The sequence below is a fragment of the Volvox carteri genome (genome assembly GCF_000143455.1).
Source record: "Volvox carteri f. nagariensis unplaced genomic scaffold VOLCAscaffold_34, whole genome shotgun sequence".
Classification (NCBI taxonomy): domain Eukaryota; kingdom Viridiplantae; phylum Chlorophyta; class Chlorophyceae; order Chlamydomonadales; family Volvocaceae; genus Volvox; species Volvox carteri.
In genome coordinates this window covers 911,422-926,062 of record NW_003307577.1, presented here as the reverse complement: position 1 = coordinate 926,062, position 14,641 = coordinate 911,422, and the positions used below count along the sequence as shown (strand labels likewise).

The window sequence follows — 14,641 nt, the reverse complement described above, 5'->3', positions numbered from 1 at the left end:
ATGAATGTCGCCGTACAGCCGTACATGGGCGTGGGGGAGTTGTTTAAGGTGGGGGAGGGGAAGCAGGGGAAGGAGGGAGGGGAGGAAGAAACCTGGTCACGGCTTGGGAAAACACTGGAAACTCCCCGGCTGGTGATGATGATGATGATGATAATGACGATGATGATGACGACGACGACGCTAATGATGATGACAATTATTTTAATTATAATAATTTTTTCTTGTATATACTCATTACGATGAGGGGGTTATGAAGTAGCGACGAGAGGCGGGATGACAGGCTGGCGAGGATGGAGATCTAGTGACACCATTTTCATTTTCATGGCTTGTTTAGGATACATATGCATTTATCATTAAGACTTAGGGTAGCAGTCCTTTTGGCTCATGGTGTCAGGCTCAGTCCGATATTATATGAAACACGCTCTCCCACAGACAGACAGACAGACACACGCAAACACGCACACACACACACACACTCATTCTCTCAAACACTCTCTCTCGCCGGCACAAAACCCGTTTCTCCCCCCCCTTAACCCCCGGTATCGTATCCTACGTGATTCGGTTGGTTAGTTGCTGCGCACCAGATTGCGCAGTGCGTCCGACAAGTCAGGGTACTTGAAACGGTAACCAACCGCCTGAGTACGCGCGGGCATGACGCGTTGTCCCTTTGGGGGATTTGGGAGGGGGGAGAGGAGGAGGGGAGATGGAGGGGACAGGGAAGGGGAGGGGGAGGGGAAAGCGTATAGGGTTTATTAGGGCTCCGGAGCATGTGTCAGTGGCAAGCTCGTCAGGCACGAAGATTGGACGTAGAAATGATTTCCTCCACCCCTTTTCATTTTGTCAGAAGAGTAAAACGGGGAAAGGCAGTCACACGCCCTCCTTCCCATCAACAATTATAGGAAATAAAACAATAAAACACTAGGGGGGCCCAAACACAAAAAAGACAAAAGCGTTCATACACACTCTCACACACATACACCTTTCCCCCCAACCCCCTCCTCCCCCCCACCTCAAGCACCACACTGGCGCCCTCGCCAAGGAGGGTCATCAACGCAAAGTCCGGAACAGGCAACCAGCTGGGGCGGCCAAGGATGTTGCCTGATCAGGAAGCAGTTACGGAAGTGGGGAAGAGGCCCACGGGGGAGGGGGGAGCATCTCACAAGGGCAGACAGAGGGCGTGGGTGGTGGGGACAATGCCGTATGCCGAACTCGAGGAGCATCATCGGGCCTGGCCAGGAAACACCTGCACCCCGGGAGGAGACAGAGGGCCGGGGCCCGGAAACGGGCGGCTGCAGATGCAGTGTGTTACTCGAGAAGAGGTCACGATTACGACGTGCCGATTATCAACGGTTCCGGAGCAGGGGGTTGGTGGGTGGGAGGGGAGTACGGGGCAAAGACGGGATATCCTCATCATACCGTCGAAGAAGATTCTGGCCTTAGAAGATTCTGTGTCTTCTGAGGCCTCGACACCGACCCGCCCACCCACCCACATCCATCTATGTTTATCTCCATATCCACAAACACGCACCTAGTACGGAACAAAGTTCGCTCATCCGTACAGGTTTCGGAGCTGTGGCGTTAAAAATACCCGAGTACGCTGGCTTGGACAGGGCCTTATCACCGGAGTGATGGGGGGTGGGGGGAAGGAAAAGCGCACGGGATAAGGAGGGGGGGTGTTACGTGTGTTGGATGTGTGCATGTTTGGTGCGTAAGTGTGTTCAGGAGGGGAGGCGTCTAGAGGGGCGCTAACTCGAAGTTCCATAGTCGAGTGCAATGATGATGATGTTGATGATGGTGGTGATGTTGATGATGGTGGTGATGGTGGTGGTGATGATGATGATAATGCTGCTGCGGATGATGGTGGTGACCGGGGAGGGGAAGTACTCCAGATGCGGAAACACACACTGTCTGTGAACATCCTTGAGGAAAGGGAGTACTACTAGTGTACTTTTGACGTTGCGGTCCCCCAGGGGGGATATGTGTGTTCCCTTCACACATGCACATAGAGATGTGCGCGCGAAAGGAATACACGTTTATCATTTAAAACCTAATATGAAGGCCCGCAGAGCAGCCGTACGCATGTCGTACCTCAATAATTAGATCCACCACATCATCTCGATGGATCCAGCTCATCCATTGTTTCCCACTTCCCAGAGGTCCACCTGCGGCAACATCAGTGGGGGAGAGGGGGAGAGGGCTTAGGTAAGGACGAGGCCATGAACGTGGTGGGTTTGACCACCAACCAACTTCCCATAACCGAATTGCAACCGACTTCACAACCTCACCTGCGAAGATCTGGAACACTGGGAGCATCTTGCCCAGTGCGCCACCCTGAAGGACGAAGGGGGGGTTAGGGGGGGGGGGTTTGGACAGAGACCGTGAACAGGGAAATAGAAGGGAGCGGGTGGGCGGTGGGGGGTCGGGGGTGGGAGATCTACGCAAGCAAATGATGCTGGGAGGGGAGGGGAGGGGAGGGAGACACGGAACGCCCCCGGGGGCCCGCGACCGCGGGTTGGATACACACACGCACATAAATAGTCACGTGGGAGGATCCTGAGTCAAGGGAGGGATAACCCGCACATGAAACACCCTCTGGCGCTGAACGTGTTTTTCCCCTCTGTCCCCTTTGACCCCCGCCCCGACAACGGACCCCGGCACACACGCGCAAAAACATTGACACACACCTCTCTCTTCCTCCTCCGCCTCCCCCAACACTCCCTCCTCTTACCTCGGGCGCGAGTACAATTCCAAACCTCAGAATGGCGACACGCACCCCGGCGGCCGCAGCGTTCTGAGCGGCTGCCTCCCAAACACGACACACCTTCTCACGGGGAAGGGGTGGGGGGGTATTTACAGGAATACGACGTAAGAAATTACCAACAAGAATTTGTGGGGGTGGGGATGTGGAGTACCAATGACCGGACGTATGGAGGGGGGAGAGCTCTGCACGGCTGGCGGCCGGGAAAGGAAGTACGAGGCGGGGAGGAGGGGGGAGAAAGGGTTCGTGCCATCATCGACTTAGGGTTTAAACGCCGTGTGTAAGAAGCGGGGAAGCTACCCCACCCCACCAAGTACCCCACCAAGCCTCGTGTTCTCCTATTCAGGAATAGCCGTACAGTACCACAGTGCCGTACATCCGTACCTCAGCAAGGTAGTCATTGCCGGACGGACTGTCTTCTGTGTACGTGGCAGTAGAGCTGATACCGTAAAACCCTGCAAGTACGGTTTAAATGGATGTACGGATGGTTCACTGCATAGGTGTTCGGATGTACGGATGTGCTTGGATGGATGCACACGGCCCTCTTCCCCCCGAAGCATCCACACCTCATTCTTTCAGCACATCCTCCAACTTCCCCCCTCCCTCCCTCCCCCACCCAACCACCTAACATAAACATACATACATACACACATACATACATACATACATACAACTCACCGACAGCTGATGCGGACACTAACACGTCAGGGCGCTTGTCCGCGGGGGTCGCCTTGATCGCGTCCTGCGTGGGGTGCGCCGAGACGGGGGCACAGAACCCCCCCGGGGGGGAGGGAGGGGGTGGGCTGTCGCGGCGGAGTCGGCGACCCTGGCCTAGCCATCCATCCATCCGTCCAGCTGCGGTTCCCTTTCCTGCCCTTTCCTGCCTCAGGGCGAGTCAGCACCACCCCGCCCCACCAGGACCAGCCCACACCAGCCCACCAACCCGTCACGGACACCTCCCCCCTTTCTTAGCCCCTCCCCTCCCCTCCGCTCCGCTCCCTCTCCACACGGCTGCCCCCCGTACGACCGCCCTCGGACTCCAGAGCCCACCCACCACAACGGCGGTGGTGGCCCCTACTCGCGACGACTTGATGCTCCGCTTCAGATCCTCGGTCCACCTGGACACGGACAAACATACAGAGTCCCATACGGACATACTCACATACACACACACTCATCTGCATTAACGAGAACTTCTCCATTTTCCCTCATCAAATTGTATTTCAAGTCAAGTCAAGGCATAGAAGGCATGTCAAAAACACAGACACGGGCTTCCCCATGCTTATCCCCCCCACCCCTTCAACCCCTCTCCCCTCTCCTCGTCTACATGCAAACCCCCTCTCACCCCCTAAACCCCCCTCTCTCCCCTCAAATCGCCCATTACATCCGCCTCAATCCGCCCCCTACACTCCCCCTCAATTCGTCCCCCGGCCCCTCACCGTGTCGCAATGGGCTCCCCAGCCAGGTTGACAACACCCGTGGCGCCCTCCACTCCCCGGCGCCACTCGGAGGGCCCGAAGAACTCCAAACCAGGGTAGCTTAATTTGGACCGCGCAGAGGCGGGGTTGCGAGTGAGCACCCGAACCTGGTCGTGTCGTGTCGTGCGGTGTTTTATGGCGGAGCGATTTCCCCCGGGTATGAGGGGGAGATGGAGGGGGCCATGGAGGGTGTGTGAGGATGGGGTATTTGAGTTGGGTGGGCTAGGAAGAGGTAGGGGGGCGAGAAGGGGATGAATTGCCCGCTCATGTGCCTGCAAAGCCGGGACCTTTCCCGGACCTACACACAGACATAGACAGACAGACAGAGAGGCAGACACGTACCCTCCATGCAACCAAGGCCCCAGCCAAGTTTCCCCGGTGGATTCCCCACCGCACACGCACACACACACACATACTTACATACATGCACACGCTCCTCCCTGCGGTTCATCGGCCGTTCCCCCTTCTCTCTTACTCTTACCACCTACCTTGTGCCCCGCAGCGGCCAACTTAGCGACCAAGCGGCTTCCCACAAGACCTGTCGCGCCTGCGGGAAGGAAAGGACAAAATAACTTGATCCCAGGAAACGGGTTCACGAGGAAATTCAAGTCCTTGTACACCGGCGGCAACACGTCGTTATGAACTGACTGAGTCAGGAAAATTGCGCCGCTGCCCTTACCAGTGATGGCCACGGTCATTTTGTCGCCAGTCGTTGCCTTGCAGATCACCGGTGCAGCTGATCGACTTGATCGCAACGCTGGGCGTCTAACAGTGTTAGTAGTGCCGGGCGCTCGGAACGGAACCGGCCCGATGCAAGAGGCGAGCGGCAACTGCGTCGATGCACAACCGCTTCGGCCGCTTGCTTGACGCCCATGCACAAATTTCGAGCGATGAGCGGAGGCCAGATCCTTCTGAGAATGCGCCGGGGCCGTGCTGCGGTTGTAGACTTGACCTATGACAGCCATTCTTGCGTGGACAGCACTATCCTTTAGCTTTCAGCTAGGATAATGGCGAATAAGTTCTGATGGCAATTGTACCCTACTCAATTTTTCTCGCAATCAGCGGCAATTTGTTTTCGCCTCAGCAAGTAAATGGAGGACACAGATTTGAGCCGTACATACAGCTCGAAGTATAAATCGTAGTCGAAGAGCAATCTCTGCGGTTGAATTCTATAATGCTGGAGTATTATGTTGTTCTATCTTAATGAGTCCCGGCGTGTCACGAGCTTTGTATTCAAATCTAACCTGCACTGCTTTCGTACGTTACCTGTACCATCTTTCGTGAGCTATAGCGAGGCTTTACTTGTCGGAAGCATCCAGTATAATGGATGAAAAGGGCGGCATCGGGGAAAGTGTCGTGTTTACCGGAGGTGTCGGCAGTCAAACGGCGAGGAGCAAAGCCGTTGTCCCATTGCTGCAAGTGGCGAACTTGGGAAGTGGCAACGGCAGCAGCATCGGGGCGGTATGCTAGGCGCCGGTGGTGCGCGCGGCAGCGGCGTCAATCTCCAAAGCTCACCGGGTGATGACAGGCTGCTGATGCCGGCGCACCACATGCTGCAGAGGATTGGCTTGGAACTTCACAAGGCATCAGGATGTGCATCAGCTGTGGGTTGCGTGGTTGGACGTGTTGTGCTACCCCATTCAGCGTCCTGGAGCAACCGCAACTACGGGGTAAGATATGACAGGGATCTCTACCAACTTCCGGAAGACGGTCATCCGCACGCTGCATAGACGGGTGCTTGGGCAGCCGCTCAGGAAGCAGGAAGCCATGAACGCAGTACAATAAGAGAAAAAACCTCCCTACATGTCCAGTAGGCCGCACATCACGAGTACAACATCGAATTGACGGTTAATGCCTGCAATGCACAAAAGCTAAGCTGACACCGTTGGTCTCGCCTGGTCTCACAGCCCAATGTTCCTACTTCTCTCCCTCACTCCATGCATACATATCAATCCATGTATCTATTTTTAGCAACAAAGGTCCACAGTAATCCTTTGAGGAAGGAGGCTGCAGCAGCAGGGTCCCCATACAAAATTCCTAAACCCCGCCCCCAGCAACTCCCCAACCCCCGAGGATGGCTGCCATGCCAACAACTGGAAGGAGCCAAACTATGCAGATGCTCATATACACATACATACAGATAGATAGACACACATGTATGTTCTGTTTGTCATCGATATCGCACGTGATGCCACTGCATGGGCCCCTTGAGGCCCCTGCTTTGCTTTGTTCGCTAGTGTGACAAATAGAGGGCAGTAGGTCCTATTACCAAGGGGAAACGACCGTTACTACATTCTCTCCTTGTTTGTCCATGCCCCTGGCCATGCACCACCCAGCACCCAGACGTAGGCACTGCTGCTACTTCATCACAATGGCTGTTTCCGCTTCCGCTGTATTTCCCACATCATCTGCTGCATCCACAAGTCAACAAATTCTACCACACTGCTGACATGGAGGACACCCACACGGCTGGAGGGACCCGAGAAGAGGCTTTTGCAGAGTTGATGAAGAAGCTCAGCTCCATACTCAAACAAATGCCAAAGTAGCTGTTTCCACACCCCACCAGCAAGGGGGTCGCTTGCCGGAAAGTGCACATAATTGTTGCTGAGGATGCTGGAGAGTTCATTCATGAGAAGTCATGGGAGATGGCTAAGGTGGCTGTCAGCAAAGTTGATGGCCACCTCAGCTAATTATAAGTTGACGGCCACCTCAGTGAAGTTGATGGCCACCTCAGCCATCTCCCACGACTTCTCATGAATAAATTCTCCAGGTCCTCACATAGAGGAGACGTAACTGCGGTGAAGGAGAACGCCACTTCTGTGAAGAAACAAAGGCGGGGTGGAGGCGAATGGGAATGGCAAAAGTAGCGGCAAGCGCAATTTACCTGAGGGATGAGCCGAACTAGAGGTAACATGGCAGAGACCTGTTAACGTGGGAAATATGAGTGGTAGGTAGAAGGCGGACGGCGTGAGGCTGGAGGCTTATGTTTTCTGTTGGCGATGACTGCATTAGGTTATCTTCATACTCTCTACTTGATTGCTGTGCGAGCTCGCACGGTACGGCAAATGCACCTGATGCAGCTGTATATTGATGCAGCATATGGAAGTGTGTTGCCAACCCACTCATGCACAAGAACATCGGTGTCCCCAGCATACATGTCATCCTCTTCAGCCAGAGGCAAGTGAAATTCGGGGTCTTCAGTGTTACAACTGCTGCCACTGCAAACAGACGACGACTCCTCGCTGTGCATGTCGGAGCAAATCTTGACTTCTGAAGGGACGGCCTCAGCATCATAACCGTCCGCAACTGCACCCTGACGGCACGTGCACGGACCGTTGCATCGACATGGAGCAGGCTCAGGCTGTCAGGCACTGAGCGCTTCACAAGGCACTCATAGAGTGCGCCATCGTGGCTATGCCCATCCGCGAGAAAGGCTGATATCAATATTGATGTCAGCATACAAGGGGTTATCTTTCAGGTAGTCCAGAGCCTGGTATACATGGGAGGCAGATACATGGCTGAACCACACGTTGTGGTGGTGGGTGAGAAACGGTATGTAATGTGACAAGGAACATATGCTCGTCAGAAAAGCTGCGAGGAAGAATACTCGTGGTAAGGTCAAAGTTGTTTACCATATTCACCGCACACCCACGAATGCTCGGGTGTCCACCATTGCGTGCGTTTCTTTGCCTGGCGGTGAAAGTGCCCTTTGGGTGAGACCTCAATTCTTTGGGTGCCCAGTGACAGGCAGGTGCCAACCAAGGTCAACCCAGGCCAACCCACGGCCATCCATTTCCATGTAGCCCGCCACCGGCGGCTAACAGAATTACAAGAGCCAGTTCCACCCACCTGGTAGTTCCAGATGTCTGCACGTGCATTTCACCGGCCACTAGTCGGTTGTGCTAACTAACAAACCGTTGGGCTAAACCCAACCTGCCTTTATGAAAATAGGCTCACAAGGATTAACATAATGCATGCGGGCCGATGACCAAATCGATAAAAACCAAAGCTCCTCCAGCCTCTTTCCCCGCCTTCATCCCTACCGTATTCACTTCCTCGTGTGGCACCGCGTCAACCTATGCGGTACATCCAGAGTGTTAGATTGGTCATACCCTCGAACTTACGGAAAAACGTAAAATCCCTGAAACCCTTAACGGAATAAACGTTTTTAACTCCGGAAAGAATGGCGGCAACAGGGGGCGTTCCATTAATAGCCATGTCATCGTGGTTAGTTTCTGGACGGTTTTCGTGCCTGAGTGTGCTGCTCCTGCTCCACCTCCACAAGATGTCTGTTTTAGCCAAGGAAATGCACAAAGGCACACGCACGAGTACCTCCTGCTGGACCAACTCCTCTTCTGGCGTGCGAGCGGCTTCCAACGAGGTGAGCATTTCATGTAATGCATCACAACGGCTATTTCCGCTTCCGCCGTCCCACCTCGTCATCCGCTGCGTCCACAAATCAACAAATTCTACCACCCTGCTGCCAAGCTACTAGCGTCGGTGAATCTCACCGCCAGCCATTTCATACCCGCCGCTTCGGTTCTTTTTTCAATGCTGAGATGCAAACACATGCGCGTGCGCGTGCATACAAGGCATGCCAGCAGCAGCAGCGTGAGCTGTCCAAATGAGGAATAATAACAATATTAATACCAAATTCGGCGAGGATGGTTGGGAGGGCTCGTGGGGATGATGATGATATCGTGATGGAACGATTTGGTAATATGTGTTGTCATAATTAGTGGTCACGGCAATTGTCAAATATTATGATAATGGTCATAACGCGAACAATAACATCACTGTAATCATAGCGATGATGAAGCGGCGGAAGACGCCAAGCCCCAGAGAGCAGCCACAGCAGCAGCGGCGGCATATCAGCTCTGGCCACGGGCGCTGGCAGGGGCACAATCCGCAACAATTCCTTAACCAAGACCACCCAGCAACGCAGTTGATGTGGTGGCCGCTATGGTGGTGGTTGTAGAGCGCAGGCAATCAACCACCGATGACCAACTCATCGCAGTACACAGCTGTCCCAACCCCCAGCACGTCGCTTACACGTCTCACCTCACTCACCCCAGGCGCACGCACGCACACACACGCCACCTAAAACCCCTTCGCTTCCACCACACCCCTAAATTCATCACCAGCAGCACCACCACCACCACCTTTGCAACAGGACTCTGCTTCACCAACAAGCCGAAAACGAGCGCAACAGCAGTAAACAACATCAACAAGCAATGTCGTCCAAGTAACGCTGATCAACAACAAAGACAACGTCAATTGAAAAACTGTCCCTGCATCTCTCCGAATCGTGAATCTGAATGCCCCTCCCTTGATCCCATTCGCCTTCACTCTTTCTCACCCTCCGCCGCCTTCTTCCCCTCCCTCCCCTTCTCCATAACCATCATACAAGACCCTAGAGCCGTTCCACATTTTGAGGATTGCTGTTTCCATCTGCGGCGGAGGGTGTGGTGGTGGTGTACGGGGCCAGATGTCGTACACGAGTGCAGGATCTGTCGCAGACGGGAGTTGTAAAACCCTAGTTAGTTGGAGCCCTTCCGAGTCCTTCGATGCGGATCCATCCCCCGCTTATTTTTTTATCAATTCTATAAAGCACCGCACTCACATCAGATGCGCCTAGCCACCCAGCCGCCTAGCCACTAGGTCCATTCCGTTCGTGCATTGTCTCCGAACTGAACGGGGAGTTCGCAACGGGGTAATTGCGGGGTTCGGGAGTACAGGGCGGTCGACGAATAGACAGACAGACAGGCAGGCAGGCAAACGGACGAACGGACAAACGGCTTTGCCGCTCAAGCTGCGCACCTGCCTGGCTGTCTACCTACCCACCTACCTACCTACCTAATACTTCCCGAACACTGCAACACTTCTTCCGCTGATTCCCTCCGCCATCTTTCTTCCTTTCCCTTGCGCAGTACGTACATACATATATAAATACATAAATAGATGCACACATGCACCTGCGACAAGCCGCGGGCCGCCTTCGCCTGCCACGATTTGGGCGAGAGCATTCCCGGGCGTTCAACAGCAGTTCAAAACCCCGTAATAAATTAACAATTACGTACATACATTCCGGCACACACGGAATGCATGTACGTAATTGTTTAGGTGTGCGTGCGTAAAAGGTAATGAAAGGTTGCCATCGCTGAGCAAGAACAGTTGGAACATACAAGGTAAAAGCATCCATGAAACGCACTACTGAGGAAAGGGCGGGCGGGGGAAATCGTTTTGATGCAGTTTTTTTCTTCCCCCCAACCTCTCCCGTCACAACAATCATTATACCCAGCACTTTTTGGAGGCCGACACGGGTGTATGCTTGTGTGGGTGGGGGGGGGGTTCCGCCCTTCCTGAGTCCTGACTCCTACGGCCCCATGCTTGGCTCCTTCCTCTCACCAGCACCAGCACCACCATTAACGGCACAACCACTACCATCCCCTCCCTTGTTGCTGTTGTTGTTGCTGATGTTGCGGTGGGGCTACTGTGGGCAAAGCTCGCCCTGAGGAAGGACGACGAGCACCGTCGGGGGCCCTGGCCAGGCCGGAACACAGCATACAATAACGCGGGGACGGGTGCGCGGCTCTATGTCCGTCTGTTCCTCCGCGCACACCTCCCTCCCTCCCTCACTTACGCCAGCCGGGGCGCTCTCCCAGCCCCTGGCTAGGCATCACAGCGGCGCAGAAGACTGCGAACCGAACTAAGCGAGAGCCGCGCGAGAGGCGCCACACACCTTGTTGTCGTTATTGTTGTTGTTGTTGGTATTTTCGTTCACACTATTAACCCCGGGCGCGGATCCCCGCATCTGCCGCGGCGATTGCATATGCGGCATCGGAATCTGCTGCTGCGGCTGTAGCTGTAGCTGTAGCTGCAGCTGTAGCTGCGCTTTCCGAAATGATTGTGGGTCGGATCCCCCCCAGGACACTTCCCGACCGTCGGGGGAGTTAGCACCAGTTGGTGCTACAGCCGCCGGTGCCGCCGGGGGGGCTTCTGGCTTGTGCGAACCCTGAGATCCATTGCGTGACAGCTGCCGCTGCTGCTGCTGCTGCTGCTGTTGCTGCGCACCGGCGGCGGCGGCTATGGCATCGGCGCCGCCCGCGGCGGCTCCTGCTCCTGCTACTGCCGCTGCCGCCGCTGCCGCCTGCAGATGCGCCTGCTCCCTCACCACCCTTTCCGCCAACCTCGTCTCCGCCTGGGCAGACGGAAAACGAGTCAGCTGCCGCCTAGCAGGCTGTGGCGGCTGCTGCTGCGGTGGCGGCGGTGGCTGTTGTTGTTGCTGCGGTGGCAACGGTGGCGGCGGTGACGGCTGTAGCTGCTGGTGCCGGCGGTGCTGCTGGCGTTGCGCTGCTGCAGCTGCCTTGGCGTGGCCCAGAAGCGCTTGAAGTTGCGAGATGAGGTGGGTGGCGGAGGGGCGGCGCTCCGGAACCGGGGTCCAACAGCTGCAGGCCAGAGACCTGCATACGTCGTACACAGCGAACAATCACCGCGAACGCGCCATCAGCGGTTCACTTATCCTTCGCCTATATAGCTACGCGGCTATCATGTCGACTAAACACACCATTTTTGTGTGGTAGAGTAGTAAATTTTAGGGCTGGTTCATCCTGCGTTTCCTGGTTAAAATGATTCTTTCGGTCAGCCGTCTTGTCTGTCAATCTGTCTGTTCGTCTGTCTGTTTGACGCCCTTGGGGGCCCCCATTATGGCAATCAAACAACTTTGAAAACGGGTAATGACGGCACTCCAGGAGCTGTCAAACACACAACACCTCCCAATCCAGGAGGGCTGTACGCCACCCACCCATTCCCCCTGTTACCCCCCCTCCCTCCCTCCCCTGCCTCACTTGTAGTCCTGGGGCGCCAGCGGGTGGAAGTCGGGTCTCAAGTGGTTGCGAGCCACCAGCCGGGGAAGCTCCTGAGGGGGGGACGGGGGGAGGGGGATTTAGGGGAGGGGATTTAGGGGAGGGGATTTAGGGGAGGGGATTTAGGGGAGGGGATTTAGGGGAGGGGAGAGGGGTACGTGGAGAATAAAGGCAAGCCTGGGGTTGGTCCGGGGAAAGCCTGGAAAGGGGGTAAAAGGGGGAGGGGGTTCAGTAAGTCGATAAAGGGAGGGGTTAAGGGGGTCGCAACGCGCTCAGATAGGTGAGCAGCCAGCGGGACAGACAGAGAGAGACAGAGAGAGACAGAGAGAGACAGAGAGAGACAGAGAGAGACAGAGAGAGACAGAGAGAGACAGAGAGAGACAGAGAGAGACAGAGAGAGACAGAGAGAGACAGAGAGAGACAGAGAGAGACAGAGAGAGAGACAGAAAGAGACAGAGAGAGAGACAGAAAGAGACAGAGAGAGACAGAGAGAGAGACAGAGAGACAAACAACAAGCATATGTGGTACATACACACACACCCTTTACCTTGGGGTCAATTCCAGCATGAGGTGGTTTGCAGTGCATCAGCTCCCACATAAGCTGGGGTAGTGGGTTTGGTAGGTGTGTGGCGACAGAGGGAGAGGGGAGAGGGGAAAAGAGGCAGGCGTCAAGATTGGTAATTATCTACCACCATCACTACAATCACACACTACAATCACCGTCACCAGCAACAGGGAGGAGCATCTCAGAGTAATCAGACTAGGAGAATGGGATAAGGGAGGTTTGCGGATGATGCGGATAACGGGGGGGTGTCCGCATCACCCAACCCCGCCACGATCCGCCCCTCCGGCCCGCACCCATCCGCCCCGCCGTCCCCACCCCCAATCCCCCCTCCCCCGCGAGGTAGACTTCCCCGGGGAACCCCTTACAATGCCGAATGCGAACACATCCACTGAGGTGCCCAGCAGCCGACCTGTGTCGCAAACGGCGGGAGGGGAGGGAGAGGAGAAGGGGGAAAGACGAACCATGAGCGAGCGAAGAGGGAGGGGAAGGGAGGATCGAAAAAACCCTAAAACTGTCAACAGTGAAATGCAGGTGGGTAGAAGGGGGGAAAGGAATGGGGAGGTGGGGAGGCAAGTTCCCCTACGTCAAGATGGCTGCTCACGTGTTTAGTTAGTTTTCTGGTTCAGTTGTTAGTTGGTTCTCGGTTTGTTGGTTGCCAACCCTGATGCGCGGAGGGGCTTCAGTTTTTCTTCACCCACCCAACCCAACCCATTCCATAAGGCCCTCCCACCACCACCATACACACACACCCAGGGCTGTTCCCGCCGCCGCACCCAAATCCCGCTAATAACCCAAACCCCAACTCCCCCAACTCCCCCAACTCCCCCAACTCCCCCAAACCCCCCAAACCCCAAACCCCCCAACTCCCCCAAACCCCCCAAACCCCCCAACTCCCCCAAACCCCCCAAACCCCAAACCCAATCCCGGACGCACCTTTCGAGAAGCACTCTAAAGAGGTGCCCCCCGCCAAAGAGGAATCGGCAGGAGCCGTACGCCGTACAGCCAGCGCGCCGTCAACAAGGGACACACGCAGGTTCAGCCACGCAACCGTCGAAGGGGGGCCCGTGGGCGAGATTCAGGTTCACGCGCCGCCATGTACGGCAACAAAGAATGCAAGGACAAACCCAAAAGGAGAGAGGGGAATTGGAAGGAAGGGCAGGCGACTGTGGGGGGGGGCAGAGGTGAATGAGTTGAAGGCAGTGGGGGTTTACGGGGGTTCTCTAATACACATTTTTGACATTGCACGTATACGACCCAGTTCTCCAGCCCAAGCACAACAACCGCCGTACGCCCATTACAACAACAACGATCACCACAATGACGGCCCTAACAACCGCCTCAACAACCACCTTAACGGTCACCCACCTGGCGCCATGTACGCGACCGTACCAAACACCTGGGCCATGCGGAAGCCAGGCGCACCCTCCGGACTGACCTCGTCCATAAGTCGTACACTGTACGACAAGGTGCAATACAAGGTGGGAATTGGGGGAGCGGGTACAGAAGCCAGGTTTGGGGGCAAAGTTGTTATTAGCTCGAGAATAACATCGTTAGGGGGGAGGGGAAAGAGTGGGTATAAGCCAAACACCTAGAAGAATATGCACCGTGCGTGTGTGTGTATGTGCGTGTGCGTGGTATGTCGTATTACGTATATGCGGTCGGTCTGTTGGATGAGGGAGGAAGTGGCTCCGAGGAAGAAGGAAGAAGGGGAAGAGGGGAAACGTGTGGAAGCTCTTTGGGTCAGCTACCGACTTCCAAAAGGTCACTTGCTTGAAAAGGAGGAGGAGGAGGAGGAGGAGGATAAGCGAAATCTGCCGTGCCAAGACTTCCCCCCGCCCTCCCCTCCCCTCCCCCTCACCCCCCGCCTCCATCCCACTCACACCACCACCACTAGATACGAAGCATCTCCCCCTCCCACCCACCCACACATACACGCACGTCTGCAACGACCCATCGCGCCCCCCCCCCCCCCCCA

The 14,641-nt window shown here is 55.6% G+C and overlaps 1 protein-coding gene across 1 annotated transcript; it reads right to left on the bottom strand.

The window, feature by feature from the left end:
• Positions 1 to 566: 566 nt before the first annotated feature.
• Positions 567 to 4,934, bottom strand: VOLCADRAFT_63274 (uncharacterized protein; the record flags this gene model as incomplete). Its single annotated transcript, XM_002953100.1, has 11 exons — positions 567 to 665; positions 1,010 to 1,098; positions 1,529 to 1,613; positions 2,089 to 2,162; positions 2,286 to 2,331; positions 2,729 to 2,821; positions 3,143 to 3,213; positions 3,437 to 3,500; positions 3,813 to 3,876; positions 4,198 to 4,343; positions 4,725 to 4,934. 11 exons carry the CDS (start codon positions 4,932 to 4,934, stop codon positions 567 to 569), a joined length of 1,041 nt encoding a protein of 346 aa, XP_002953146.1.
• Positions 4,935 to 14,641: the final 9,707 nt, after the last annotated feature.